At 57.9% G+C, this 27,278-nt stretch overlaps 3 protein-coding genes across 5 annotated transcripts in view; 2 read left to right on the forward strand and 1 right to left on the reverse strand.

Moving 5' to 3' along the window:
- Positions 1-678: 678 nt before the first annotated feature.
- On the forward strand, positions 679-8,030 carry CHMP6 (charged multivesicular body protein 6). Its single transcript, XM_074319892.1, has 8 exons — positions 679-834; positions 3,332-3,441; positions 3,548-3,635; positions 4,091-4,177; positions 4,982-5,047; positions 5,282-5,362; positions 6,373-6,427; positions 7,100-8,030. The coding sequence occupies exons 1-8, from the start codon at positions 772-774 to the stop codon at positions 7,153-7,155; spliced, it is 606 nt and encodes a 201-aa protein (XP_074175993.1). The 5' UTR covers positions 679-771; the 3' UTR covers positions 7,156-8,030.
- Positions 8,031-14,911: 6,881 nt separating this feature from the next.
- On the reverse strand, positions 14,912-27,089 carry LOC109449346 (uncharacterized). Its single transcript, XM_074319369.1, has 4 exons — positions 27,023-27,089; positions 26,839-26,948; positions 26,361-26,797; positions 14,912-25,806 (listed from the first exon to the last, which is right to left on the reverse strand). Exons 1-4 carry the CDS (start codon positions 27,087-27,089, stop codon positions 25,701-25,703), a joined length of 720 nt encoding a protein of 239 aa, XP_074175470.1. The 3' UTR covers positions 14,912-25,700.
- Positions 26,971-27,278, forward strand: part of BAIAP2 (BAR/IMD domain containing adaptor protein 2) — a 66,574-nt gene continuing 66,266 nt past the window's right edge. For 2 of the 3 annotated variants that reach the window (XM_019735656.2, XM_019735655.2), the window contains exon 1: positions 26,972-27,141. In XM_019735656.2, coding sequence (XP_019591215.2) covers positions 27,088-27,141 — 54 coding nt within the window. In that variant the 5' untranslated portion in view covers positions 26,972-27,087. Of the gene's footprint in view, positions 27,142-27,278 lie in introns of all 3 variants that reach the window. The other variant, XM_019735654.2, reaches the window with a different exon arrangement.

The raw sequence follows: 27,278 nt of genomic DNA on the forward strand, positions 1-27,278 counted from the left end.
ACGGGAAGAGGAGAGGCCACGGCTGCGGGCCACGGGCTTGCTCCTCTCACCACGTGCCACGACCACGAGCCGCCGGGCTGGCGGGAAGGCGGCAACGGCCGCTGCACACTGGGCGGCGGGGTCGCGGCGACGTCCGACCTGGGCCGGCCTGTCCCCTGGGACGCATGTGCCGCAAGCCAGAGGCCACCGCAGGGCGCAGGGCGCAGGGCCGGCTCCCGGGGCCGGGATGGCGCTGATCCCGGGGCGGCTGCTGCCGGGGCCTCGCTGGGCCCCGCTGGGCACCGACCAACAGCCCCGAGGACAACGCGGAGCGGCCGTGCCGCGCGGCCAGGTGGGCGAGTGCTGCGCAGGCGCCTGTCAGCGGACGCCGAGCCCCAAAGGCTGTGCCCGGCGCCACCGAGTGCGGCCTTTTGTGCTCAGCAGCCTGGGGTCGCGACTCACGCCTGAGATCTGAGCGCGGACGGGGAGAGGACTGTCACCCCGAACCTGCAAGGATCCCCCACCCCCCGGCCGGGAGCTTGCCGCCCTCACCTGCACAGAGGGGCGTTCTGGGAACGCGCGTACGCGCACCTTCGAGAACACGTGTCTGCGCGGCTCCCAGGCGTCGGGCTCGAACCCGCGCCTCGCACGCGGCTCCGCCCCCCGCGCGGTTCGCGCTCTGCGGCCCTTGGCCCCGCGCGGCCGCCGTAGGGGGCGGGTCCCGGCTACGGCGGCCGCGCGGACGTGGGGACGGGGCTCGGCCGGCGGCGGGCGGGGGGCGGGCGGAGCGCCATGGGCAACCTGTTCGGCCGCAAGAAGCAGAGCCGCGTCACCGAGCAGGACAGGGCCATCCTGGTGAGCGGCGGCCGCGGGCGTGGGGCGCGGCCCGGGGGCGGGCGGGGCCGCGGGCTGCCCTGCGCCCTGCGCTGCGCGGTCCGAGGAGGGCCTGCCGCTCGGGCGGGGTCCCCCACGCGGGGGTCGCAGCCTTGCGCGCGAGGGTCGAGGAGCGGTCTCTCCTCGGGGTCGGGTCCGGACCTGGTGACACTTCCGTCTGCGGCCCGGCCCGCGGGTCTGGTCGAGTCTCAGGAAACGAACTCAGGTTTCGGGAGCGGGTGGGAGGCGTCCCCTTGTGTGGTCACGCTTTGTCCGCCCACGAGTCCGCGCGCGGGAGCGTTTCCTAAACTCTGGCCCCACGGGAGCAAGTTCTGGGCCCGGGCTGCCCCGCGCACTCGCGCCACCCGCTCTGTCGCCGGGTACGAGGCCCGAGTCCGCACCCACGCGTGTTGCTGACTCCCGTGGGAGGCCGTGGGCTGCGCTGGCCGAGCAGCGAGGCCTTTTCTCTGCTCCCAGAACTGGGGACTTAAAGCAAACGAGAGTAACCCACGAACGACCGTGGAGTGTGATTAGCATTCAAGACGGCTCAGCATCCGCTTGCGTCCTCGCTGTCATCAGCCGGTCCCCAAGGCGCCCTGCTGCTGGCGAGCGCGGCTCTGGGGAGACGTCTGCCGGCGCCGCGACGGCTGTTTCCGGGCAAGACCCGACCCTGCACGTTTTCCGTGACTGCGATGTTCCTACTGTAGATTCAAGTGCCTTTCCCGGGGCGCTCGGGTGTAAAAGTTAGTTTCTGTGGAGAGAGTCATAGGCTGTAGGAACTGAAGTGGTGAGTTGAGAATCATCCGTTTTTGTGAGGGAAAAAAATGTGTCGCGTAGGAGCTAGCCCAAAATGTGAGCAGAGTTTATCTTCACTCTTGCTTCTCTTTTCTAAATTATTTGCAACAAAACTGTTATCTTTGTACTAAGAAGTGAATTCAAATGACAGATGGTTTTTCACCTTGGCTTCTGAAACCGTAAGTCACAAAGGTTTTAACTGAAATCCCCCAGATGAAGCAGCAGCCACAGGAGTGTTTGTCACTGGAGAAAATCCACAGCGTTTGGGAACTTAACGGGAAGAGGGGCGCGGAGCCCTCGAGGCGCTGGTCGGGCCAGCTGTCCTGCGGGACAGTGAGGACCGAGGACCTGCTGCCCGGCGCCCTTTACCTCTGGCACAGCAGGAAGCCCCCAAGGCGGTTCTCTCCTCTCCCCGAGGACCCATCTTTGGGTTCCCCAAGACCTCTCTCCTTGGTCCAGAGTCGGGGTCAGAACCACGGGGTTTGCATACAATACAATAAGTTACTGCCTGATGTTTTCCCAGGATGAAAGGCTGAGCTGAGAAACTTCCAGGCCCAGCAGCACTGTCCTGGGACCCTGTGCAAGACCTTTTGTTTTACAGAGGGGCAGCCTGGCCATGCCTGCCTCCCTTTGGCCACACAGCCAGCATGGAGAATGGCCTGGGAACAGGGGTGGGCGCCCAGGGGCCCGGGAGGAAAAGCAGCCAGAGCTGGGAAGACCCTGCATGTAGGCTGGCAGAGGGGGTCTTTGGGCTGCAGGGTAGGGATAGTGGGCACCTTTCATTGTGGCAAGGAGACGACCTGCAGCCCTCACCGAGTCTGACCACCGGCCTTGTGGGCAGACCTGTGAATCAGACCCCTTCAGACAGCTCAGGGCGTCTACACCAGGGGATCATTTCTCACCGTGTTGAGTCAAAAAGGCACATCCCCCTGACTGATGAACTCAGGGTGACCCACCCTGAAGACACAGGCCTGCGAGTGACAGGGCTGGATGCCTGCAGGTGCTCTTCACAGCAATGGCATCAGAAAGGAACATAAGTGGCCTAAAAGAGGGAAGGATCAATTCAAGAGTGTAAATGACCGTGCATTCTTTCTGGGACAGTCCGCAGGGTCCCAAGGCGCTCAGAGGGGTCACGCCACATGTCACCTGAAAGCACTGTCTGTTGTCCACTCAGACATGGTGCTAAGTGACAAGAGCAGGGATGCTAAACACAATACCCGCAGAGGAACGAAGCCAGAGGAAGGCCCCGAACCCTTGCAACCAGGGAAGGAGCGTGGTGCTCGGGTGACCGACTCTTGGAGGCACTAGCAGCGCCCCCTGACCTGACCTCAGAGCACCCACCCTCCTCACAGACGGCACTCGATGCCGTGTGGTGTTGGCTTTGAGAGCAGGCGCTGTGGACACGGGGGCTGGCTGGCGGCGGTGCAGAGCAGCACCTCTGGGCCCCACCCCCAGGCACCATGGCACCCCCAGTTGTGACAGCCAGGACTGTCTCTGGACACTGCCCCAGTCCTCTGGGAGGCAAGCTGACCCCCCAAGAGCGGTTTCACAGCATGCTTCCAGTGGCTGTGGTTAGGGCAGCCGGGGCTGTGAGGGTCCCATTGGTGCCTGCAGCGTGGCGGGCAACGGTCAGGAGCGGTGTCAGCTCCATGTTAACACGAGACGTGCTCTCCGCTCTCGGCAGCAACTGAAGCAGCAGCGGGATAAGCTGAAGCAGTACCAGAAACGGATCACGCAGCAGCTGGAGCGGGAGCGGGAGATTGCCCGGCAGCTCCTGCGGGATGGCAGGAAGGAGTGAGTGTGCCTGGGCTGGCAGTGGTGCCCGGCGCAGGGCTGGGATAGGCCCAGGAGGCTGGGCTGGGCTGGCATGGCTGCCGGTCACTGTTGGTTCTCTCTGCAGACGGGCCAAGCTGCTGCTCAAGAAGAAGCGATACCGGGAGCAGCTCCTGGACAAGACGGAAAACCAGATCACCAGCCTGGAGACGATGGTAGGCTGAGCAGCCATTCGGGCGGCAGGGAGGCCCCTTCGAACCCGACGCTAAGGAGCGGCTCTGGCCTGGGGTGGAGGAGAATCTGATGGGAACCTAACATCCTAAGGGGTGGGGCCTGCTGGCTCCTGCAGGATTGTGGTTGGTGGGCTGGGCCATTTCCAGGAGGTGCGGAGTGGGGCCGGGGTCTGCCCCCGTGGCTGAAGGTGTGGGCTGCCCCGGCACCTGTCAGGCCCCAGCAGTTTGCTCTGCTCTTTGGCTAACCAGAGCTGTTTGTAAGCCATTGGTGGGCCTTGGAGTTCCCTGCCGGCGGGGGTGGGGGGAGGCGCAGGACAGTCTGACCGCCCCAAGGGGAAATGCTTCAGCAGTGCCGGTGCCATCCTGCCTCCCATCATGGGTCTAGAAGGGGTGGAGGCGGCCCCGACCACACGGGGCTGGTTGGTTTCCTCCTTCAGGTCCAGAGTATTGAGTTCACCCAGATCGAGATGAAGGTGATCGAAGGGCTGCAGTTTGGAAATGAGTGTCTGAATAAAATGCACCAGGTGGGTCCTTGGGGGCTGGGGCAGGGGTGGGGGCAGTGGAACAAGGGGACTTGCCCCACTCAGTGCCCTAGAGGTCGCACCTGCACCCTGGCCACCGTCTAGGTGGTGTTTGTGCCGGCTGGGAGGTGGAAAAGCCATGCACTGCTGGCAGAGGGTCACAGTCTAGCAAGACAGACAGACTTGGGTACTGACCTGAGAACAGGTGATGGGCACAAACTGTAAACTGAGTCCACAGATGGTAAAGTGGCCAGAGGGAGAGTGTAGTCAGGTGAGCTAATCAGGAGGGCTTCCTGAAGGAGGTAAGCACAGCCTCGTCTCAGAGACAGCAGCAGGTGCCACAGGCCCCTCTCTCCTGATGAATGGCTGGGACTGGGCAGAGAGCCCAGACTAGGCTGCTTTTCAGAGTGGTGAGTATACCTGCCAGTCAAGCAAAGGTGTTGCTTTGAACTTGCCACCCAAAAGAAATCAAGTCACCTACTCAGAGGAACATTTTTTATACTTTTCAATTATTTTTACCTGAAAACGTCAGAGTTGATTTGGGTACCACGTCTGGCGAGAAGGGCCAGCAGGAGTCTGAGTCCAGTTGGGGCCTCTGAAAAGACTGGTCTGGCAGCTCTGTAGCCTCTGTGGACAGGCCCAGCCTGGGACAGAGGTGACCAGAGGTGGGTCATGTCCTCTTGGCTTCATTTAAACAGGAACGGGGGGTGAGGCCTTGTGCGCTGACCATCCGGGTGGCCTTACTGCTGGGGTTATGGCCATTGTTGCAACAACAAGACTCAAAAACTTCTCCTCGGTTTTCTTTAGGTGATGTCCATAGAGGAAGTGGAGCGGATACTGGACGAGACCCAGGAGGCCGTGGAGTACCAGCGGGTAGGTGTTGCCCTGTTCCGGGGCCCACCTTCCCCCAGCCAGCAATTACACTTGCAAGCTTGGTGAACATCCGATGGTCACCCGTGAGGGTCACGCCTTCCCAAGTCATGTCGTGGCCACCTCTTCTCAAGTGAGGGGACCTTGAGCCAAGGGCTGTCTCCTTCCTCCACAACGGGCTACCCTTCCCTCACCCCAGCCTGGCTACATGCTTCATCTTGGCTACTCCTCTTGCAGCAAATAGATGAGCTGTTGGCAGGAAGCTTCACTCAAGAGGATGAAGATGCCATCCTGGAGGAGCTGAATGCAATCACTCAGGTAATAGGACCCCTGGGACTGAGCACAATCACTTAGGTTATAGGACCTCTCGGTATTGAGCATAATCTCTTAGTTGGTGGACCTGTCCCCGTGCCCCTGCCCGTCATGGCTGTTGGCCTCAGGGGAGCACCTGTGTCGGGTTTCTCCTGACTGTACAGTCTGCTTTTGCAGCTGGTTCTTTCTGAAAGGAACATTTGTGCAATCTGAGGCCCATTCTCCATATTCCCTGTGGCTGGCAGCAGGGAGAACTGACCTGGCAAGAATGGTTTCGGGGTTGTCCACCCAAGACTGTCAGGCAGTTAGAGTGACCAGTAACCAGGCGTGTCTGGATAGTGGAATGCCTACTCTGCCCGCCCCTCGGCCCCTTCCTTCCCCGTGGGCAGGAATGCGGGTTTTGTTTCCCCACTGTGGCTGGTCACTCTGTCACACACAGGCCCTAGAGCCTCTAACAGGTCAGCAGCCGTGTCCAGACCCTGAGGTCTGGGCTTGCTTCCTAATGGGAGAGCCTCCATCTCTGGGCCACTGGCGTGCCCCATCCACAGGCCCCAGCCTGCCATCCCCTGTTGCCTGCCCCCCACCCGCAGGCTGACCAGCAGGTCAGGGTCTTAACACCACTGCTTAGCACCCTGGGGGCCCACGAGTGCCCGTCTGCTGACTGACTTCCTACCCTGGGCCTGAAAGGCAGCCCAGCACCGGCTGGGACAGTCAGCACCACCACAGACGACCCCAGAGGCACCGCTGTGGCTCGAGGCCTGTGGGGATGCCAGGCCTGGGCGCCCGCAGTCCTGCACGGCCCAGACCCTGAACAGGGACCTCTGCGGAGCCACCCTTTACTTGCCCGGCGAAGCCGGAAGCCGAGGAGGATGCCATCCGGGGCTCCTGAGTGCAAGGGTTCTTGTGCATTTAAGTCCAGCTGAGGGCAGCTGAGTAAACAGGATCCATTCCACTCCCAGAAAACAAAGGTGGCCCGCATGGCTTGTATCTCACGGCCTTTTCCCTGTTTCTTACAGGAACAAATCGAGCTCCCAGAGGTTCCTTCAGAGCCCCTTCCTGAAAAGAAACCAGGTACCTCCTTGTTCGGTCCTTTGGAAAACAGTGAGTTTTAGAACAATGCAAAATGTCCTGGCCACAGCGTCCTGCCCACTCCCTGGGCCACTGGGTGAACTGCTGGGTGAACCCCGGGTCAGGCGGCGCACAGGGCCTCACCCTGCGCTCGGGCCAGGTTTGCGACTGTTTGGGTAACCTGGTAGGAACCGAACCCCGTTGGGAGCAGCATGTCCTAAAGTTGGGAGCCGGGAAACGGCCCGTTCAGCTGTGCAGGCTCTCCCAGTCCCACCCGGGACCAGTCGTCTGAAAGTGCTGGCCCTGGGATGACTGTTCCTGTGGCACCACCTAAGAGGCCTTCAGAAAAGCCCCGCCGGGCCCTGACTCGTCTGTTAAAATGCCACATTTCTTCCCGCGCCTGCACTGTTCCTAGGAACCCCGGTCCCCCTCCTTGGGTGTGGGGAGGGCTGGCCCCGCCTGCTGTCCCTTCCTGAGCACCTGTACTGCGTCCCTGCTCCGTTTGTTGGCCTGCCTGGTGTCTGTTTGTAACTTGCCATCCCCAGGAGCTGTCCCAGCTCTTCCCAGAACGCAAAGCCCTGGGACCTGGCTCTTTGCCTCCTCTTGTCCTTCTCCGGAAGTTTCCGCCTGTGGCGTCTTCTCTGCATGACAGACATCTCTTTGTTTCCTCCACAGAGAAAGCCCCTGTCCAGGTCAGGCCCAGGCAGGCCGACCTGGTGGCAGCCTCCTAACTCGGCCTCCTGGCATGGGACTGGTGGGGACTCCCCAAGGACGGGGGCCCACAGAGGGTTGGGGTGTGGCCGGCCGTGACCGGGCTCCCAGGAGGCAGGCGCAGGGCCAGGCACCCGCAGTGCTGATGGAGCCGAGCGGCACACACGGGCCGCTGCCCATACGACTCCATGGACCTTTTCCGGCGCTGCTGCCTTGCTCTTTCTGGATTAAATGGTGACATTCAAACCCTCTGGCCCAGTGCAGCTCCTGAGGCTGTGGCCCCCTGTGGCCATGGCAGGCCCAACATGCCTGGTGCTGGTCACATGTCCTGCCTGGGCCCCGCGACGCTCCGCAGGCCGCCATCTTCTGTTGGAAGGCGCATCATTCCTAAGTCCCACCCTTCCTCGCACCCATCCTGCCACTCCCAGTCGTTGGCCGGGCTCCAGCTAAGAGGCCACACCTGGGCCTGGCTTCCTCACATGCCCAGGTGCCGTGTGGAGTCGGGCGGGAAGCCTCTCCATGCTCTGGTCGGCCTTTGGGGGGTGGGCCAGGAGGGCCGAGTCCCTGCTGGATTGACGACTCCAGGAGCCCTGGCCGCCCCTTTTCACTTGTGGGTCCTCCTGAGAAGGGATGTTACAGGACAGCCAGCGGGCCTGCTGGAGTTCTCGCAGATGCTGACGGGACCTCTTTGTCCTTGGGACTTGCTGGGGCTGAGGCTTGGGAGCCTGCGGAGACCCAGCTGTCACAGCCGAGCAGAGGCCGTGGGCAAGGAAATGACTTCCCTCGCTCACGGTTTGTTCTGGGATGAGCCTGGCTGGGGTTTCACTCCAACAAGAACAAAAAGATCCTCCGGCCCCCCAAACAGGCAGCCCACATTAAAGTTGATTCCCGCACACCTGCTGCCTCATGGACTGGGGTCTGGGAGCGCCAGGGTGGTTAGAGGTGCCCCCCCTGTGTCCCCTGACCCTCTGAGGGCGCTCACTTGAGGGCACCTGTCTGGGCAGCAGGACTGCAGGCAGCAGGGGCGAGGGACTCAGGAGCAGGTGGGGGTTCTCTCTGCCCAGCAGTGGGCAGAAGGTGGGCCGGGTCCCCCACGCCGAGCACGCCTGGGCTTCGGTGGGCCCTCTGGGCAGCTGCCCACAGTGAGGTGCAGGCCGGTGCTCTGGCCCTGCCTCCCTTAGAAGTGACACTGGTAGCCTGTCCTTGAGGTTTTGTATGGCTCCTGTGGCTGGTGGCTGGGCCTCAGAGCCCTCAGTGAGGGAGGGTGGGCAGTTTGGTACCTCAGGGGGGCTGGGCTGGAGTCCTGACATCCAGGTAGGAAGCCAGATGCCCCCGGGAGCGAGCAGGCAATGGCGAGGGGAGAGAAGGGGCGTCCCACCCAAGGGAGTCCTCCGTGTGGGTGCACCAGGTCTGGGGTTCTTGGACAGGAGCTGGAAATGGTTTTCAGGGATGACCTTGCTTTGTGTGGAGGGACCCTCAGCAGGTGCAGTGCACGCCTCGGCCAGGAGGGGGCTGTCTGGCAGCTGGTCTGGATTCTACAGGAAACCAGCATTGCCACTGCCAGCCCCTCCCACTTGTTTTTGGTGAAGCGCCACCATCTGTCCCCAAGACCTGAGGTAGCCCAGCGGTGTTTCTCACCTTTCCTGCCCTGTGACCCCATCCATCTGCAGCCCGGGTTCCAGGCCAGGAGGGTGTGGATGGGACAGATGGCCTGCTGGGATGGGAGGGGGGGGAGGGGGGCAGTGGAGACCAAGACTGTAGCCGCTCCAGAGCCCCAGCAGCTGGATGGACCCCTGTCCTTTCCTCCCCAAGACCCCCGGAGCTTGGGGCTGTCCTCGGAGGCCTATCCTTCCAGGAGCACAGGTGGTCTCAGCTCGGGCTGTACGGTGGGGTGGGGGCACAGACCACCCTCCGGGTGAGTGCCTGCTGGTCCCTGGGCAACACCTGCTCCCTCCTGCCCCGGGTTTGGAGCACCCTGATACGGACCCGGGATAGCGGTGGGGGGAGCCTCCGCCTCTCGCTGTCCAAGTCAGAGCTCACGTACCAGTCAGTCACCTTTTCCTTACAAGTTCATCCTGGGGCCTAGGGAGGCTCTGCCCTGCCCCCCAGCATGACCCTGAGCAGACCTCTGGGCTCTGGCATGTGTGGTGTGTGTGTGTGGTGTATGCGTGCAGTATGTGGTGTGTGATGTGTGTGTATGTGGTGTGTGTGTGTGTGTGTGGCGGGTGGTCAGTCCTTGCCAGGATGAGACTCACGCATACTGGGCCCTGGTCTGAAACACCAGCCCTGTGAGCCTAACCAACTGCTGGGGGCACAGGACTCATGCCGATCAGAAGTCAGAATTAAGTGCGAGACCTGTTTGCAGAGCTGGTGTCCTGCTGAGATGGGGGCCTGGTGGGGAGTTGGGAGGAGGAAAGGGCCTGTGAGCCGTGCCCATGCCTGTTGGAGCGCCGACCCCAGACAAGACTGACTTCCTGGGGAGCCAGGGAGACTGGGGTGGTGGGAAAAGGACCAGGCGCCAGGACGGGTTCGCTGGATGCACGTGGGGTACAGGCGGCGGGGGAAGGAGAAGGGGGGTGGGTTGGGGAGGGTGCACCCAGGACAGGATGCAAGGATCATGATCTTGTCCCCGGGGAGTCCGACCACTGTCGGGGGGGAAGGCACGTCCTCTCCCACCTGTTCCTGATGCAGGCACGGGCCAGTCCTGGGAAGGTGTCACAGGGGCGTGAGCACTGACGTCCTCCTGTCTGGCTTGGGGGTGAAGCTGACTTGAGCAGACGTTCCGAAGCGAACACAGAATAAGCAGAGGGCAGCGGGACGCTGTGCTGGGCCGGGACAGGCACGCTGCTTGGTCAGCGCTCTGGGTGTCCTGAGAGCAATGGCTTCACTTCTGTAAGAGCCACTGAGACAATTCATGCACCGTACCCGGCACCAATTTAAAGTATATGTTGTCACAGTATGTCACAGGTGTGCCACTGTCACCACAGTCAATCCTAGGACAATGCCATGGTCCCGCAGGAAACCCATACCCTTTATCTGCCCCCTCCCCTAGTCCCTGCAACCGCTAGTCCGCTTCCTGTCTCTGGATTTGCCTGTTCTGGACATTTCGTAGAAAGGGCATCACACAATGATCTTTTGGGTCTGGCCTCTCAGTGCGATGGCTCTGAGGTCCCCCATGCTGTGGCGTGTTTCAGAACCCAGTCCTTTGTGTGGCTGAGTTACACCCTGCTGTATGTGTGTGTCACATTTCATTGACCCCCTTGTCACCCAGTTCCACGTTGTGATGGTGAGTAGTGCTCCTGCTGGGTGTGGGTTCCTTTGTGGACACGTGTTCTCATTCTCTTGGGTATAAACTGGCGTGGTCTCACTGGGTCTTGTGGCCATTTGGGCACGGCCAGACCCTTCCACAGTGGCTGCCCCGTGGTCCCTCCCCCCAGCAGTGCAAGTCCTGGCAGGCACTAGCTGTGGTCTGCCTTTGATGACAGCCACCCTAATAGGAGTGAGGTGGCATTCACCATAGCCTTGCTTTGCATTTCCCTGTGGCTAATGACGTCGAACTTCTTTGCGTGTGCTTATCAGCCATTTTGTGTCTTTCAAGAAATGTCTATTTAGATCCTTTGCCCATTTTGAAATTGGGTTAGTTGTCATTTTATTGTTGAGCTGTAAGAGCTCTTTATCTATTCTGGATACCAGACTCTAATCAGATATGAGTTGCGAAAATGCTCTCCCATGCTATGGGTTGTCATTTCACGTCTTGTGATCGTGTCTTTTGAAGAACCAATGTTTTTAGTTTCGAAGAAGTCCAATTTACTTTTTATTTTTTTGCGTTTTTGGTGTCATATCTAAGAAACTATCAGCTAATCCAAGACCATAAAGATTTATTTCTGTTTTCCTCTAAGAGTTTTGTAACTTTAAGTCTTATGTTTAGGTCTTGGATCCCTTTCAAGGTAAATGTTCTGCCTGGTGTGACCTTTGGCTCCACCTGCATCCTTTTGCATGTGGATATTTAGTTGTCCTGGCACCTTTGTCGAAAAGACAGTTATTTTCCCTCATTGAATCCCTGGCACCTTTGTTGAACATCACTTGACCATAAATGTGCGAGTTTATTTCCAGCTCCCAACTCTACCCTGTTTATAAGGCGTCTGTCCTCGTATCCTTATTGTGGCTTTGTAGTACGTTTTAAAATCAGGAGGTGTGAATCCTCTTTGTTGTTGTTTAAGATTGTTTTGGCTATTCCGTGTTCCTTGAATTTCTATGAATTTTAGGATCAGCTTGTTAATTTCTGGAAAGAAGCCGGATGAGATCTGGATGGGGGTTGTGCAGGATCTGGGGGTCTCTGGGGAGCACTGCCAATATTAAGTCTTGTGGTCCATGAACATGGGTATCTTTTCACGTATTTATTCAGGTCTTCTTTAATTCCCTTCTGCAAAGTTCCGTCGTTTTCAGTGTATAAGTTTTGTACTTCTTTTCTTAAATTTATTACTATTTTATTCTTTTTGATGCTATTGTAAATGCGTTTTTTTCTTAATTTCAATTTCTTATTATTTGTTGCAAGTGTTTAGAAATACAGTTGATTTTTGCGTGTGAATCCTCTCTCCTGCAGCCATGCTGATCGTGTGTGTTCTAGTTTTGGGTGGAACACGAAGGATTTTCTATATGCAGGGCCATGTCATGTGCAGAAAGAGAGAACTGCTTCTTCCTTTCCAGCCTGGGTGCCTTTCATTTCTTTTCTTGCCTAACTGTCCCAGCCAGGACCCCCAACACCGTGGTGAGCATGGGGGTGCCTTCACTTTCATTGTTTGCATTCCACTCCCACCCCCAAAATATTACAAACAGGAAAAACAGAGCCCATACAAAGAGCATGTCATGCAAAACTCCACCCCTTTTTCCCTCCCCCCCCCTCCCTCCTCTCTGGTCTCCTTGTCATTTGGGGCGGAGCGGGATCCAGGGCACTGTCCGTCTCCCTCATATTCTGTGGATTCAATCATGAGACGACGGTAGGTGGATTTGCTGTCAGGTGAAAACTTGTTCCCAAGGAGAACTGACTGGTGGCTTTGCGTCAGCCAGAGGAGACAGCTCTCGTGACATGATTCGAGGAGGAAAAAGGAGGCCATGGGGTGGCCGGATGGCTCAGTTGGTTAGAGCGCGAGCTCTTAACAACAAGGTTGACAGTTCAACCTTGGGATGGTGGGCTGCGCCCCCTGCAACTAAAGATTGAAAACGGCAACTGGACTTGGAGCTGAGCTGCGCCCTCCACAACTAGCTTGAAGGACAACGACTTGGAGCTGATGGGCCCTGGAGAAACACACTGTTTCCCAATTAAAAAAGAAAAGCTTAACCAAAAAAAAAAAAGAAAAAAAAGCAACAGAGTGAATAAACCGCGGAAACCACAGCCGCCGACAAAGCCAGCCAGACACTGTGCTAATAAAATGCTGTCAAATCCAAGGGCCAGTGTGCAGGTTCAAAGAGAACAATGGATTTAAAAAGGTCTGGGCCTTTGCCTGCAGGGAGCAGGCAGATTGTGGGAAGCAGCTGCTGAGCCCTCAGTGTGGTCTTCGGTCCATTCATACACTATTAAAACAATTAGTAATGTCTTCCTCTCTGGCCCGACACAGCAGGCCCGCAGCTGGCTTACAGCCGAGCGTTGTGGGCCCTGAGTCACCGTGGAAGTTGGGATGAGGCTCAGATCTGCCGCCTACTGAGTCAGGAAGTGCCGGGAGGGCCAGACCCGTCTGACCGACCGACTGTTGGCTGCGGTGTCCCGGCTTGCTGAGTGCTGGCCGGCTCCTGTGACAGCCGTCCCCACACTGTGAAGGGAACGATGGTCTGCTTTTCAGAAGTGTTCGCTGGCCCAACAGGCCCACTGCGGCTCCCTGAGGGACCACGTGTGGGTCACTGACTGCCTGGTGGTGTCTGCCGGGGGAGTTGGTGTGTGTTTCCCGATGTGTGTGAGGGCAGCACGCTCTGTTTGCGTGCGGCCGTGTCCTGTCCACCTCGTGTTCTTGCTCACTCCATCCACTTCTTAGGAAGCGTGTTTCCATAAGTAACACAACACACCCAGCCCGGTTTCCCCACGTCAGTTCCAGTCGGTAGCATGGAGCCTCAGTTTAGCTGGAGATTTAAGGAAGTCGTGAGGACACAACTACCCTACAAAGGGAAGTGGTACTTCCTTATTTCAGGGGCTGCGTCTGGGGGAAATCCCTGCTTTCCCACAGACAGGCTGCCGGGGACTGCTCACCGGCCCCACATGGCGCAGCTCACAAGCCTGTGCCCCACGCAGCGGCTCGTGGGGACAAGGCGGTGTGCCGTGGGCTGTGCCCACATGTCACCGTGGCTGCCCTCGGTGCTGGCGTCCAGAGGAGGGAAGGGGAAAACATACTGATTTCAGGTGCTTGTGGCCGCAGGGGAGGGTCCCAACGTTGCAAGCTCTGGATCTCAAGTAACATGAATTTTCAAGCAAAGTAGAAACATTTACACATCCATTGTTTGGGATGAAGTGCGTTGTCTCCAGATTATTTCTCTTGTGTTTTAAAGCCATACGTAGAAGGTCCAGCTTCCTTATGGTTGAAGAGGGTACAGCCCACTTCAGCCCATCTCTGTCACCAGTACAACTAGACACTCAAGTGACAACAAGGCAGCTACAAGGAATCCGTGAAGTGAACCAGAGCAGACGGGCCGTGGAGGCAGGTGGGTCAGACGCCATGACCCACGTGGCGCAGGTCCCCTCGGGCCCTGCCCCGGGCGGGCTCCTTTGCAGCCACACAGCAGCACAGACGGCTAAAACTGGCACAACTCTGTCTTCCTGGCAAGAGGAAGTCTGGAAGGGGAAGTGAGGTCCAGGAGTGCAGGGTCCCCGAGAGGAGAGAATGGAGAAAGGGGCTGAGTCTTGGGATCACCTCCGAGTCACACACACAGGACAGACCCAAAGCAGCACAAAAGGCTCTGCAAACAGCTATGACTGGAGCCATCGGCCACGGAAGGTCTGAACTGACCAGGGTGACGGCTGCTAGGACAGAAGAACAATGTTCTCCAGAGGAGCACAACACCCAGACTCCACAGCTAACAGTCGAAGCGTCCAATTTACAATCACAAATTACTCGACGTACAAAGACTCGTGAAAATATGACCATTTTCCAAGGGAAAGCTAAGCAACAGATACCAACTCCAAGACGATCCAGGTAAGGAATTAGCAGACAAAAACTTGAAAGGAATTATTGTAGCCATGCCACACGAGGGAAGGTGAAACACATATGGAACAAATGGGAAAAGAGAACTTCTCGGCTGAGGAGCAGAAGCTATAAAAGAACAAACTGGGAATTTCATTATGTTGAAGAGGATAATAGCAGGAATCTAAAAAATGACTCAATAGCCTCAATAGCAGAAAGGACATGACTGAAGGGAGACTCAGTGACCGTGAAGATAGGGCAACAGACGCTCTCTCTTCTGGAGACAGAAAGAGAAAACTGGGGTTTAAAAAAACACAGAGCCTCGGGGACCTTGTGTGGTTAAGATCCCAGAAGGAGCGGGGAAAGCGATTAGAGCAGGAAGACACATTTGAAGAAATAATGACTGAAAATTCCCCAAAGTTGGTAAAGGACATCAATTTAAGATTCAAGACGTTCAGCCATCCCCAAACAAGATAAAGCCCAAGAAAACCGTGCTGAAACACATCGTAATTAAACTGCCAAAAATCAAAGGCAAAGGAAAAAATCATGAAAGCAGCCAGATGAAAATGAAACATATATACAGACGAACAACAATGGAGTGAAACCAGAGGCCAGAGACAGTGTTTATTTTGAGAAATGAGTCGATTCTTAGGCTTTTTCATTTTGGAAGCCTAGGGGTGGGGGGACCTTCAGGCCCAGGCTCCCTTTGATAAGGAGCCTGGGGGGACTGGGGCTGACTGAGGGGAGAAAAGGCCTCTGGGAGTTTCCAGAGTCTAAAACGTCTGCCCGAATCCAACGTGCACCTGCCCACAGGTATGATCTTGGCCCTTTACAGCACAAGGCCAGAGACAGACTCAGGACAGGGTCAGGCGCCAATGGGCACACTTTGGGCGTCAGAGCCCCTTCCTGTGCTGGGGGTTCCCCAGTACGGGGCTTTGGCCAGAGGAGAGGGAGAGCTGGGGGCTGGGGGTGGGGGCAGCGGGCAGAGGCAGCGGTGACAGCAGGAACCTCAGGGGCAGGGTCGCAATCCCAGCTGTGGCCCACTGTGTGATGGCCAGGTGCCCCCCCCCTTGTGAGGAAGAGGCCCTGTCCCTCCACCCCCAGCCCCCATGGGGAAGAGGCCCTGCCCCCTCCCAAGCCTTGTGGCCTTAGGAATGCCCTCCTGAGCTCTGGGCCTCAGCGTGATGTCCTGCCCCACCTGTCCTGTGTGCTGGTTGCTGGTGACACACCTCAGGCAGGCTGCTGAGCCCAGCTCCTTGGCTCCTGCCCACCATCTGGCAGTGCATCTTCCTGCCAGGGCCGCAGACGATCTGGGCTCCCACCCAAAGCATCTGCAGGCAGCAGGTTAGGACTTCCACTTAGCCCCCTTGTCCGAGGGCATCTGCCCTGTCTGTCCACGGAGAGCAGCAGGCAGGAGAGGGGCTGCAGGGCCTTCCTGCAGACATCTCAGCGTCCGGTCAGCTCTGGGCCCCCCAACTCACACACGGCACCCTTTGTGTTAGAGGCACGCGGGGATTGCTCAGTGCGTAGATATAGTGTGGTCCTTGCTGCTCCTGGAACTGTGCCTGGGCTGGAGAGGTAGCTGGACTGGGTCAGGGAGCCCTCGTCTAGCTGGCGAGCCAAGTTTTGGTGAGAAGCCTTTGCCCAGAGGGGGGAGGCGAAGTGCATCTCACAGGCTCACATCCCTGATAGAGTTCTGACGAGAAGGTGCTGAAATGCCCGAGAAGGAGGCCAAGTGCATGGAAAGGCTCTCAGGGCCTTTGGGCATTAGGGAAATGCAATCAAAACCACAATACAAGTGAGGATATGTGGTATATTTGTCTCTGTCTGACTTACTCCACTCAGCACAGTGCCCTCTAAGTTCATCCATGTTGTTGCAAAAGGCAAGATCTCCTTCCTTTGTATGGCCGAGTAGCAGTCCGTTGCGTATGTACCACACTTCTTTATCCAGCCGTCTATCAATGGGCACCTGGGTTGCTCCACACCTTGGCTGTTGTGAATATGCTGCAGCGAACTCACAGGCACAGACACTGATGGTCACCAGACGGGACGGGTGAGGCGGGGTGACACGGGTGCGAGGGCTTGAGAAGTACAAATTACCAGTTAGAAAAATGCTCATGGGCATGTGAAGTACAGCGTAGGGAACAGAGTTCATGACATTGTAGTAACTGTGTTAGATGCGAACTAGACTTACGGGGCGGTTATTTCATACGATATATAAACGTCTAATCGCTGTGTTGTACACCGGAAACTAATGTGATTCTGTATGTCAGCTGGAATTGAAAAAACCACAGTGAGATACCACTTCATAGCCACAAGGATGGCTAGAGTGAAAACACACACACACACACACATACACACAGTTGGTGAGGATGTGGGTAAATCTTTGTGCCTTGCTGGGGTGTAAATAATACGGTCGCTATGAAAACCAGTCAGGTGGTTCCTCAAAAAGCTAAACATGAAATTACCATCTGACCCAGCAATTGCACTCTTACGAGGTCAGACAATTAAGTTTGCGAACTCATCCTAGAAAAAGTGCTGCATACTTCATTGCTGAATATCACTACGGTCACCTTCGAAGTACTCCCCTTGGGAAGCTATGCAGCAATGCCAGCACCTAGTCCACCCTTCAAAGCAATTTTGAAACTCTTTTTCTGGAATGGCCATCAGAGTTTTTGTTGTATTGCCCTTGATGTCCTGAATGTCATCAAAATGTCTTCCTTTCAATATTTCCTTTATCTTCAGATAAAGAAGTCACTGGGGGCCAGATCAGGTGAGTAGGGAGGGTGTTCCAATACAGTTGTTTACTGGCTAAAAACTCCCTCACAGATGTGCCGTGTGAGCTGGTGCATTGTCGTGATGCAAGAGCCATGAATTGTTGGTGAAAAGTTCAGGTTGTCTAACTTTTTCACGCAGCCTTTTCAGCACTTCCAAATAGCAAACTTGGTTAACTGTTTGTCCAGTCGGTACAAATTCATAATGAATATTCCCTCTGATATCATAAAAGGTTAGCAACAGTGTTGCAATGAGTTCTCAAACTTAATTGTCTGACCTGGTAGGCATAGATCCAAAGGAACAGAAAACAGGTGTCCAAACAAAACCGGGGACGTGAATGCTCCTAGCAGCACCAGTCACAGGCACCAAGGGCAGGGTCACCCAATGTCCATCTCTGACAAATGGGTAAGCAAGCTGCAGTCGGTCCACACAGCAGACTGCACTCAACCATAAATGGAGCGAGTCCTGATAAATGCCACAATGTGGCTGAACCTCAGACACTACACTAAGTGACAGAAGCCAGACCCACAGGTCACATATCGTATGATTCCATTTCTGTGCAATGTCCCAAACGGGTAAATCCACAGAGACAGGAAGCAGACTGCTGGCTGCCAGGGGCTGGGGAGGGCGGAATGAGGCCTGGCTGCTACCAGGGACAGGGTTTGTTTTCGGGGCGATGAAAACATTTTAGAACTCGAGGTGGTGGTTGCACAACCCTGTGAATGCAACAAATGCCATGAAAGTGGACTGAATTACATACTTGAAAAGGTTAATTTTATGTTATATTAATTTTATCTCAGTTTTTAAAAAAGATGTCATAGGGCCCTTTGAGAGCACACACCACAGTGACAGTTTTCCTTGTAGAGCCAGAGTTGCCAGGGAGATGGCACGTTCCTCAGATGCTCCCTCTGCAGGTTCCTCAGTGTCTGCACGGAGCTGAGGGCAGACCTCTGTCACGTGTCACCTTTTCTCCCTCGCTGGGCTTTCCCGGGTCTTGCCTGTCTTAGGAGAGTCCTTGCCCCACAGCCCCGTGCCCTTCCATCACCTGCCAACTGCGTGAGCCGGGGACAAGCACCGGGACACCAGCCGAGCCTGGGCTGTCCCCTCTGTTACCACCTCCTCCAGTCCTGCAGCCTGGACTCCACGCTGGCACTCCTCTGGCCTCTACAGGGCCCCTCGGTGCCTGCCACGTCCAAATCACCTTTCTAGGCTGTCCACCAGGTGGCAGCAAAAGCTCCGTGTGCAGCCCATGCCCACCTGCCCAGGCTGGCACCCTCCCCTCTCTGCAGACCAAGGGCCAAGATGCCAGGGTGACTTGTCTGGCAGGACAAAGCTTATTTTAAACCCCAATGCATCTGCATCCTCAGCCCTCTGTACCTAACTCAGAAGAGGTCAGCTGCAGACACCCAGACGGAAACCTGACGGCGGGGCCTGTCCAGTCGTACAGTTCCCACTCCCATCACACCTGACCCATCCGAGGCCGCTGGCGAATCACCAACGTGAGTCGTCCTGGCTGAAGGAGTCTCAGCTTTTACTTTCCTGATGCAGAATCAAGGCCACTGGGGTTTTCCCAGTGGGAACTCCTCGAGCCAGAGAATGGAGGAAAATTACAGCAGACTCCAAAACCACCAGCCCCAGGGGCTCTGCAGTCACGCCTGAGGCTGCACAAAGGAGAACTCTCCAAATCTGGGTGAGAATTAGCACAGACTCCAGGGGCCGAGCTGCCAGACCTCCACGGAGCCTCGTCCTGCTGGCAGCAGGGTGACGGTCCGCAAGGATCACAGGGAGCGGCGTCTGGCTGCACTGGGGTGAAATGTCCCCCAGGTCTGCGCAGGGCACTTGTTTCTCCTGACGGACGGAATTTCCTTTTCATCTGGATAGCTAGGCAACAGCCAACCTGTTCCACGGTCCTCTACAAAGATGTCTGTTTCTGCCAACTTTTGAGAAGAAAGAGCCCGATGGGGCAAATGATATTTTCAAGCTTGACATTAAAATAATTTTTCTTGAAATCGTGTTACTTTCAGACGAGACCTGCCAGGGTAGCAATTCCAAAACATGCCATACTCCCAAACGCTCCTTTGGACACAAAAGCTGGACAGCACTGTTGTTTTCGGGACTGCTGGCACAGCCGCCCGGCTCTCAGGAGAAATGGAACCCACCCCCACCCACCCCGGTCCCTGAGCTCCAGCACATCCCAGCCCAGTCTCTCATCAGACCCCCATGCAGCCTCCTGGTGGACTTGCCCAGCCGCCCCCACCCCTCGCTGCCCACAGCGGGTCTAAGTGTCACTGCAGCCTGGACCTGGGCCCTGGCAGCTCCACAGGCCCGGCCCCTCTGCGTCTCTGGCTCCCTACCATTTGCTCCAGGAGCTCTCAGCCAAAGCCGGTGCGTCCCACAGGTGTCCTCCCAGCACACTCGGGGCCTGCAGAACCCAGCCTGGCCCCTCAGCCCGGTTCACCTTCCCCCTGTCCAGTTTCATCAGTCATTCTAAACACATTCTAGCACATTCTGGGGGGAGCTGCGACGGGGAAAAGGGTAGTTACGTGCTACTCAAAGGGGACCTCACGTTTCTGAGTGCCCACCACCCGCTCGGGGGTGTAGATGCTCAGAGCCAGGCTGTGTCACACGGGACACAAGAGCACTCAGGACTTCCTCGGTTCCCACACACACACACGAGAAGAAATGGGGAGACCTGAGTCCCAGGAAGAGCAGAGACGGGGGAGAAGCCAGCGCAGCACAGGCCACCTGGTGCCACCTCACCCAGTGGGAACTGCTATCTGGGCCCTGACCCACCTCCAGGGGACACACCTGGACCAGGAGAGGCCCTGTTGCCTTAGGACCCACCGAGACAGGGTGACAACACGGCAGGCAGCCCCAGACAGCCCTTCTCACGTGCAGCAACTGGCACCAAGGGTGACCTGAGACCCTCACACCACTTCTCTTTGTCCCGCTGGCAAGGGAAGCCATGGATCCCGCCCGAGTCAGCCTCAACTTCCCCCTTTGGGAATTATGGGGATCCAAGTGGGCTCTTAGGAGCTGCAGCAAGAAGAAGTCAGATTTCAGGGCTGAAGACGACATTTGAAAATCTGGCTTTAAATAAACATGGAATTTAAAAAAGAGAGCACGGAGCCTCCAGCAGCTGAAATTAGCAGCAGCCACTCTGGGCCGGGAAGCCATCTGCGAGGCTGGAGCAAGGCAGCGTCTGGAGTCTGACTGCAGCCTCAGGAGCCGGTGATGGCAGGTTCGGGTCTGCGCGTCCTCCTCAGAGGGACCCGCGGGGACACCTCCAGGGTTTGTTTCCCAGCACGTCCTCCAATTTCAGATTCCAAAGAACAGATTTCCTCCTCTCAGCTCCAAAATACCTTTCAGATCACTTTCAAGGCAATTTAAGTCATTTAAGAGGCAGAGATAAGAAAACAAAGACGACATTTCAGGGGTAAATGAAGAGTAACTCTGTTTCGTGTGAAGCCAGTGCTTCTTTCCTCATCTTTCCTGGGAAAGCCAAGTGACCACCCAAGCCCCAGTGAGGCTGGGCGGCCAGGCCGGGCACGCAGCCCTGGCCGCTGCACTTGGCCATCAGACAAGGCGCTGGCCTCTCGGCCTCCCCACCTAACACTGGGCCTCCTTCACCTGCAGTCCCCGGCTCGCCCCTCACTGAGGGATCCTACAGCCAGCTGGGTTTGCGTGTGTGATGGTGGCCAGTGTGCCGCAGGTGGGGGGAGGGTCCCTGATGCCTGGGTTCCCTGCCTGCCTTCACCCCCTCCCTCCCCACCCCACCCAGCTCTAGACTCCAGGCCCAGCAGCCAGCTCCCCACGGGTGTCCTTCCTCACCTGGTCCTCCCTGCCTCACCTGGGCCCGGCAGGAGGCCCGGGGACAGTGGGTCCCCAGGGGCCTCATCATCTGCAGGGTTATTTAAATCTGCACTGTCAGTGAATGTATTCTAATAAGCAAGTGGGTGACTGAGCTGGCAGACGCAGGATGACACTGAAATATAATAAGGGGAGAAACACCCCAACGAAACTCCGAGTCGTTTGTGCCCCTCTGCTCGCCCCCATGCTGCCTCCCACAGGCACCCGCAGTCACGGGATGCGATTATGTAAGGGGCCGGTTGCTGGGGAACCGCTCCCTGCCAGCCAGCGGGGCCACAGGCCAGCACCTCCCCTGCCCTGCATCCTCCTAGGAAGCCCCCCGCGGGGGGGGGGGGGGCCTCCTGGCGTGGCCTATAGGGAAGCTCTGGGGAGGCGGAGCAAGCTGGGAACGTTCTCGGCTGCTTCGCTAGGAGGGTCGAGGCTGGACCACAGCAGCCAAGGGCCAGGAAGGGTCCGTGGGAGGCCGAAGCCACACCACACCCCCACTCCTCCACTTTCCTGTGTCAGAGCCCTAGAGAGTTCTGCTGGGCGCCCACCAACTCCCCTGGCCTGGCCTCGCAGGTCCCAGTCTCTTCTTCCCAGGCAGAGCCTGTGCACACACCCACGAGGACGTACACCCCCGCTCCCTCCCAGGGCCGACTGGGTGCCACCACAGGTCCCTGGAGGCACAGGCTTGGACCGTCTTGTCTAATGGCCAACTTTCTGGTTACAGAGAAAAAATCCCTTGAACCATGTTCAGGTCAAGGGTGAGCAGGTTTGGGGAGGAAAAGAGCAAATCTAAGTAAAAGACCACGGAGGTGTGAGGGAGGGAGCCCCCATCTGCGCTGGCAGGAAGGTTGCTGGCAGCTGGCCCCTCAGGATCTCACTGTGCCATGGGCCGTGCGGCCACTGGGCAGCCTGGGGGACCCACACACCAGCCTCCTGCGGGGCAGCCACCCTGCAGCACGGGCAGAGCAGGCCCTGGGTGCTTTGTGGGGACAGACGATTGCTCCACCCTCTGACCCCACAGGGACCTGACTTGGGGTGACGACAGGCCATCTCCTTCAGACCTGTAGGTCGAATAGAGGCTCTGTCAAAGTCCAGGCGCCCAGCTTTTTAAATAAACTTTAGGACAGTTTTAAACGTGCATAATAGTTGGAAAGATACCCACGGCCAGTTTCCCCTACTGTAACCATCTTGGTGTGGGGCATTTGTCACAATTCATGAACCAACACTGGCACATTATTGCTAACTGAAGTCCACACTTAATTCACGTTTCCTTAGTTTTTAACCTATTGTCCCTTTTCTGCTCCAGGATCCCACATGACATTTAGTCCTCACGTCTCTGCAGGCTCCCCTGGGCTGGGACGTCTCAGATGCCCCGTGTTCTGGGTGACCTTGGCAGTTCTGCGAGTGCTGGGGGTGTTCTGGAGACTGTCCCTCTGCTGGGATTTGTTGTTTCTCTCGTGGTTACACTGGAGTGATGGGCTCTAGGAGGAAGACCACAGAGATGACGTGCCCTTCTCTTTACACCAAGGCTCCACGTGGTCACCATGACCCTTGATGTGACCTGTTGATATGACCTGGCTCATGTGTGCTTGTCAAGGGCCCTTCCATCGAGTGGTCTCTGAAAGGAGGGGTCTTCCTGGGCACCCCACTTGTAAAGGGCAGTTCCTGCGTGCCTTCCTACATAACATTTGGGTGTTCTACGGAGATGACCCCTCATCACTCACGGCGATAACCTAGGACGATAACCTGTAGGACACTTTGAGGGCTCCCCGTACAGTTCTCGATGCTTTTCCTGCCCTGTTCATACCTCGACTCCTGCCCACAAGGCAGGTACCTGCTGGCCTCTTCTTACAGGTGGGACCCAGCGAGCCCGAGAAACCTGTCCAAGTGGGGGCCACTGCTGCTGCCGGCCTCTGAGTGCCTGGCTCCCAATAACGAGCCCCATCGAGTCTACGACCACTCCATCACTGGCAAACCCAGCAGGCGTTCATCACGCCTCACCCCGCGGCAGGAAAGGCGGCTCTGCCTTTTACGCTGGACAAAGCCACAGTGTGCTGGAGGCCGCTGAGGTGACCTTCCCGCTGTAGGAGGCAGGACTCCCAGGGCTGTGAGCTGCGGTCCAGGCGCCTCTGCACCTTATTGCTGATAATGCCACCATGAAGAATGTGGCTTGGCCAGGAGCCCGGAAACAGGACTCTGGACACAATTTGGACAGTTTTGCCGGGTGACCCTGGCCCAGCCCAGTCGCCCAGAGCACGTGGCCTGGAGGGAGGAAGCAGTGAGGCCGAGAGGATGGGCAAGACAGAGCCACGCTCCCTGTGCCTGTCCCCACAGGGCTCCCTGCCTCCAGTCTCTCCTGCTCTGGAACTTTCTGGTTACCCATGACAAGTGCTTTAATTCAGGAAGCAGAACAGGAGGAGGAGCTCTGATTGGGTGGTTCCTTCTCTCAGATGGGAGGCGCCAGGAGGAAGGTGTGGGGGAGAGAAACAGCTCCCCTGACAGGCACAAAATTTCCCTGATGAGACAAATCACCACCCCCTTAGGCCAAGCTCAGCCAAACCAGGTGAGGCCAGTCAGAGAGAGACACGAGGTGAAAACCATTCAGTTTTGCTGGGTTCACCTCAGAAGGGGCTCCTTCTGTTTCACGAAGATTCCCAAATCCTTGGGCCTGCCTTGGCAGGGACAGCCTGCTTGAAAAGCAAAGGCTGTCATCCTGTAATTAAATCTGAGACCCCCTCCCTATGTGACGTTGAGATGAAGCCACTTACATAACGCAGCTAAAAATAAGCTGACGAAGAGCTGCAGTTCTATCATCCCGTTTCCAGCCTTTCCTCCTGGGCTGCCCACTGGGGGTGTGGCAGGCAGGGGGTCAGAGTCGGGGGCAGTGTCGGGAGTTCCTGCCTCTGGCCCCAGCTCAGCACCCTGTGTGCAAGGGCCCGAGCTGAGGCACGGAGCAGGGGGACCGTCTGGTTCAGAGCTGGGGTGCTGGAAGATCGCCATGGCTACACGCCTCCCTGCTCGCACAGACAGCCCAGGTGAGGAGTGGCAGTTAGAAGTGACAGGGAAAGCCACCGGCCTGCAGGCTGCAGCCCACGTGTGTTCTCGAGCTGTTGATAAGCTGCTCATTTACAGAAACCCGCTCCCCACCTTCACCCCACCCCCACAGTACGGGGAAAAAGAACACTCTGGTCTGGAGCAGGGACAGACGGCCTGGGGTACCAGTGGCTGACCCTCTCTGCCAGCACTGGCTCTCTTGCTGCCCCTTTACATACCAGGTGGGAAGAGCAAAGCTTCTCATCATAACAGTGGCTTCCTCTTGCTGGTCTTGGAGGCGGGCAGGCCAGACCCCAGAGCTGGGCAGTGATTTCCTAGCTGCACCACTGCCAACCTCGAGGCATGCCATTAGCCCCCACGGCCCCCCGACACACACTGAGTCCAGGTGAGAAGGAACGAGATGGGCTTTGAAAAGAACTCTGAGCACCTCCAACATACAAAGGTATTGGGACAAGCACGCCCTCCTGAATCCTGGGAGCTGGCCCTGAGCTGACCTCTCACCCAGCCCACCACCTGGCCCTGTCCCATTTAGGCCCTAGGTCCTTACCCTTGGTGCTCGACCCCAAACCCAGACACTGCCGCCATCTGCGGGGGCTTCCACAAAATTAGAAAAGGCCTCATAGGACACTGGTGGTCTCCTGGCCTGGGACTCAGACCTCTGCCTTCAGCTGAAGGGGTGGCCACGCCCATGCTGGAGACCTCTTTGGAGGCTGGTGGCTCATGGAAGCCGTCAGGCAAGGTGCTGAGTTTCTCAGCTTGGTTCTCCATGCCTAGGTGGGTAGGACTACCCCACCCACGTCCTGTGCTGCGCCTGCTATCAGCCCCTGTGCGTCTTCTCAGTGCTTCAAGGTGCGATGCGCCTTCATTTTCACTCGCGGCAGGTGCTCCGTGAATGCTCTTCTAACCCATGGCTTCCCTCCCAGCTGCTCACCTCCTGCCCAGCTGCCAGGTGAAGAGAGCAGTCCTGGGACAAGGCTGCTGAACCATTAGCCCACCTGGAAGGCAGGCCGGCTCAGAGTGGGCCTCTTAGCTCAGCCACTACCAAATGTGAGGCGACAGGAGCAGGACCTTCTGGAGGGTGGAGTGGTGCTCACCACCACGGGAGTTTTTCTGGGAAGGCCCCTCTCCTCCCTCTACTGTCTGGTGACTGATGGGAGCAGATAGCTCAAGACACTCCCCAGGCGGATCCCCTCCCAGAGTGACAAGACCCCTGTTTGAGCCTGCCAGCCCCCACCTGTCACGTCCCAGCCACTCCGCTTCCTCTGGGGGGGGGGCAGCAGCTCTTCCCCTCCGCCCACCCAGCTCCACCTTGGCCCACAACCCCACGTGGGTCAATGGGCATGAATCTCAGGGCTGCTGAGAGAAAGTGCGTGCTGCATCAGGCTGGCACGGAGGAAGGGGAAAGAGGACCAATAAAGGCCCTCATCGGCAGAGCCAGTTTGAGCTGGCTTTCTGTCACTTGCAACCAAAAGAATCCCAGAAACTAGTTACACAGGGATCTACCTTACAACACTGCGAGCAATAAAGAAAAAGGAAGCTAGCCCATAGCAGGAAGGAAATTAAACCGAAAAGGTTGGTGAATGAAGGATTGAGGTGGAGGTGGAGGAGGGAAAGGGACAGCTTCCTGACTTCGGCTTTCCTTTGCTCTGTGTCCTCGTGAGGCAGAGTGAGGTAGGTCCATTAGGGACAGACTCTGACTTCAGGTCCTGCCTTCACGCCTTGCTGTCTGTCGGGCTCCGCCAGTGGTCTTGTGGGTCGCAGAACCTCCCTGGGTGCCTGCGCTTGAAGGCGTGAATGAGCCTGTCCAGGGACGGCATGCTGGTGGAGAGGGCCAGGTTTAATTACAGGAAAAACAGCCAGATCTGGTGTTCAATACCGTAAAGCAAATCATTTCTGTATAGTAGTTTCATTTATGTAAATATTTCTCCAAGGGACTTGTTCTGGGAGCCTAGTGTGCCAGTCGGGTCAGCTTCCTCAGCAGAACCTCCTGGGAGAACCTAGGAAGGCTCCCCCTCGCCCTGCTTTTCCCACCCCACCAAGGTTCTCCCTGCCCCACCCCGTCTACCACCCCAGACCCTCCCTCCTCAAGAAAACTCCCCCCAACGAGGATCTTCCACCACGCGGAGGATCCCCCAAGGGCCCCCATCCTCCCTGTAGGAGCCTCCCCCATCCGCTCCTCTCCAGGCTTCTCCCCCAAACCCTCCCTCCCCCACAGTCCTCTTCTGTAGCCCTCCTACCGCCGAGTCCACCCCTCTCCAGAATTTTAGCCACAGCCCGTGCTCCGCCAGAACAGCCCTCCAGGGGCCTCCCGTTCTCGGGGCCCTCCCTCTCCGGGTCCCCGGCCCCTCTCCTCCCTCCCCTTCTGGACTTACCTCCAAAAGTGCCGGGCCGGGGCCGGACCCCCGGGGCCGCGAGCCAGCCTCTTCCCATCCTTCACCAAGCCCGCGCGGCCAGTGTCCAAACGCCCAGTGTCAAAGGGACGGTCACCTGCCCAGCGCGAGTCGGCGAATCCGGCCGCCTTCGGAGAGCGACGCCCAGGGCCCTGCCGCCCCGACTTGACACTTCGTGAAGTGCCGCCCCCACGCGCCTCGGCCGTCCGCACCCTCTCACCCCCCACCTTCTGCTCCGTTCTTCCTGCGCCACCCCGCCCCCGCCTCCCCGCCCCCAGCCCGGCTGTCGCCCGGGCCCCCCCAGCCTGTTCCCAGAGCCCCAGCCCGCGCCGCGCCTCCACCTCCTCCCCCGCGATCGACGGCACCACCGGCCAATCACTGCCCAGGATCGATTCCCCAGGCCCCGCCCCCTTCCCCGTCTCCGGAATTCACCAATGGGAAGAGACTGCGGGGGAGGGGCCTGCCGGTTACCTAGCAGCGACGGGCTGGGCGGGGGCGGGGGACTGGGGGTGGTGATCCGGGCGCGGCGGGGGCGGGCGCGGCGGGGGCGGGGCCTGCAGGAGGCGGGGCCTGCGCGGGTATAAAAGTGGCGTTCGGCGGACAGCCGCGCTCCTGGTTAAGCTCTGTGCACTTCTTTCCCGTACCGGTTGTGTCCCGCCGCCGCCTCCTGCGCCCCCGCTCCGGTCCGTGGTGCATCCGGACCAGCACCATGTCGCTGTCGCGCTCGGAGGAGATGCACCGACTCACGGAAAATGTCTACAAGGTGAGCCCCGCGCCTCCCGCGCGCTAGGGCCCGACCTGGCGGCCCCTGGCCCTCGGGGGTCTTTCCGGCGTGGCCGCAGGGACTCGGCGGCGGCCGGTCGGTCACAGGTGTGCGCGGGCGCTCCAGCCCCGCCACTC

This window comes from Rhinolophus sinicus, linkage group LG15 (genome assembly GCF_036562045.2).
Source record: "Rhinolophus sinicus isolate RSC01 linkage group LG15, ASM3656204v1, whole genome shotgun sequence".
NCBI lineage: Eukaryota > Metazoa > Chordata > Mammalia > Chiroptera > Rhinolophidae > Rhinolophus > Rhinolophus sinicus.

What these genes read in the sequence shown, in the direction of transcription:
- CHMP6 (XM_074319892.1), top strand. Translation starts at nt 772, where the DNA reads ATGGGCAACCTGTTCGGCCGCAAGAAGCAGAGCCGCGTCACCGAGCAG. An exon ending in AGCAGGACAGGGCCATCCTG is followed by an intron (nt 835 to 3,331) that starts GTGAGCGGCGGC and finishes CGCTCTCGGCAG; the next exon opens with CAACTGAAGCAGCAGCGGGA. An exon ending in TCACCAGCCTGGAGACGATG is followed by an intron (nt 3,636 to 4,090) that starts GTAGGCTGAGCA and finishes TTCCTCCTTCAG; the next exon opens with GTCCAGAGTATTGAGTTCAC.
- LOC109449346 (XM_074319369.1), bottom strand. Translation starts at nt 27,089, where the DNA reads ATGGTGCTGGTCCGGATGCACCACGGACCGGAGCGGGGGCGCAGGAGG. An exon ending in GCGGCGGCGGGACACAACCG is followed by an intron (nt 26,949 to 27,022) that starts GTACGGGAAAGA and finishes ATACCCGCGCAG; the next exon opens with GCCCCGCCTCCTGCAGGCCC. An exon ending in CCGGCCCGGCACTTTTGGAG is followed by an intron (nt 25,807 to 26,360) that starts GTAAGTCCAGAA and finishes CCTCTCCACCAG; the next exon opens with CATGCCGTCCCTGGACAGGC.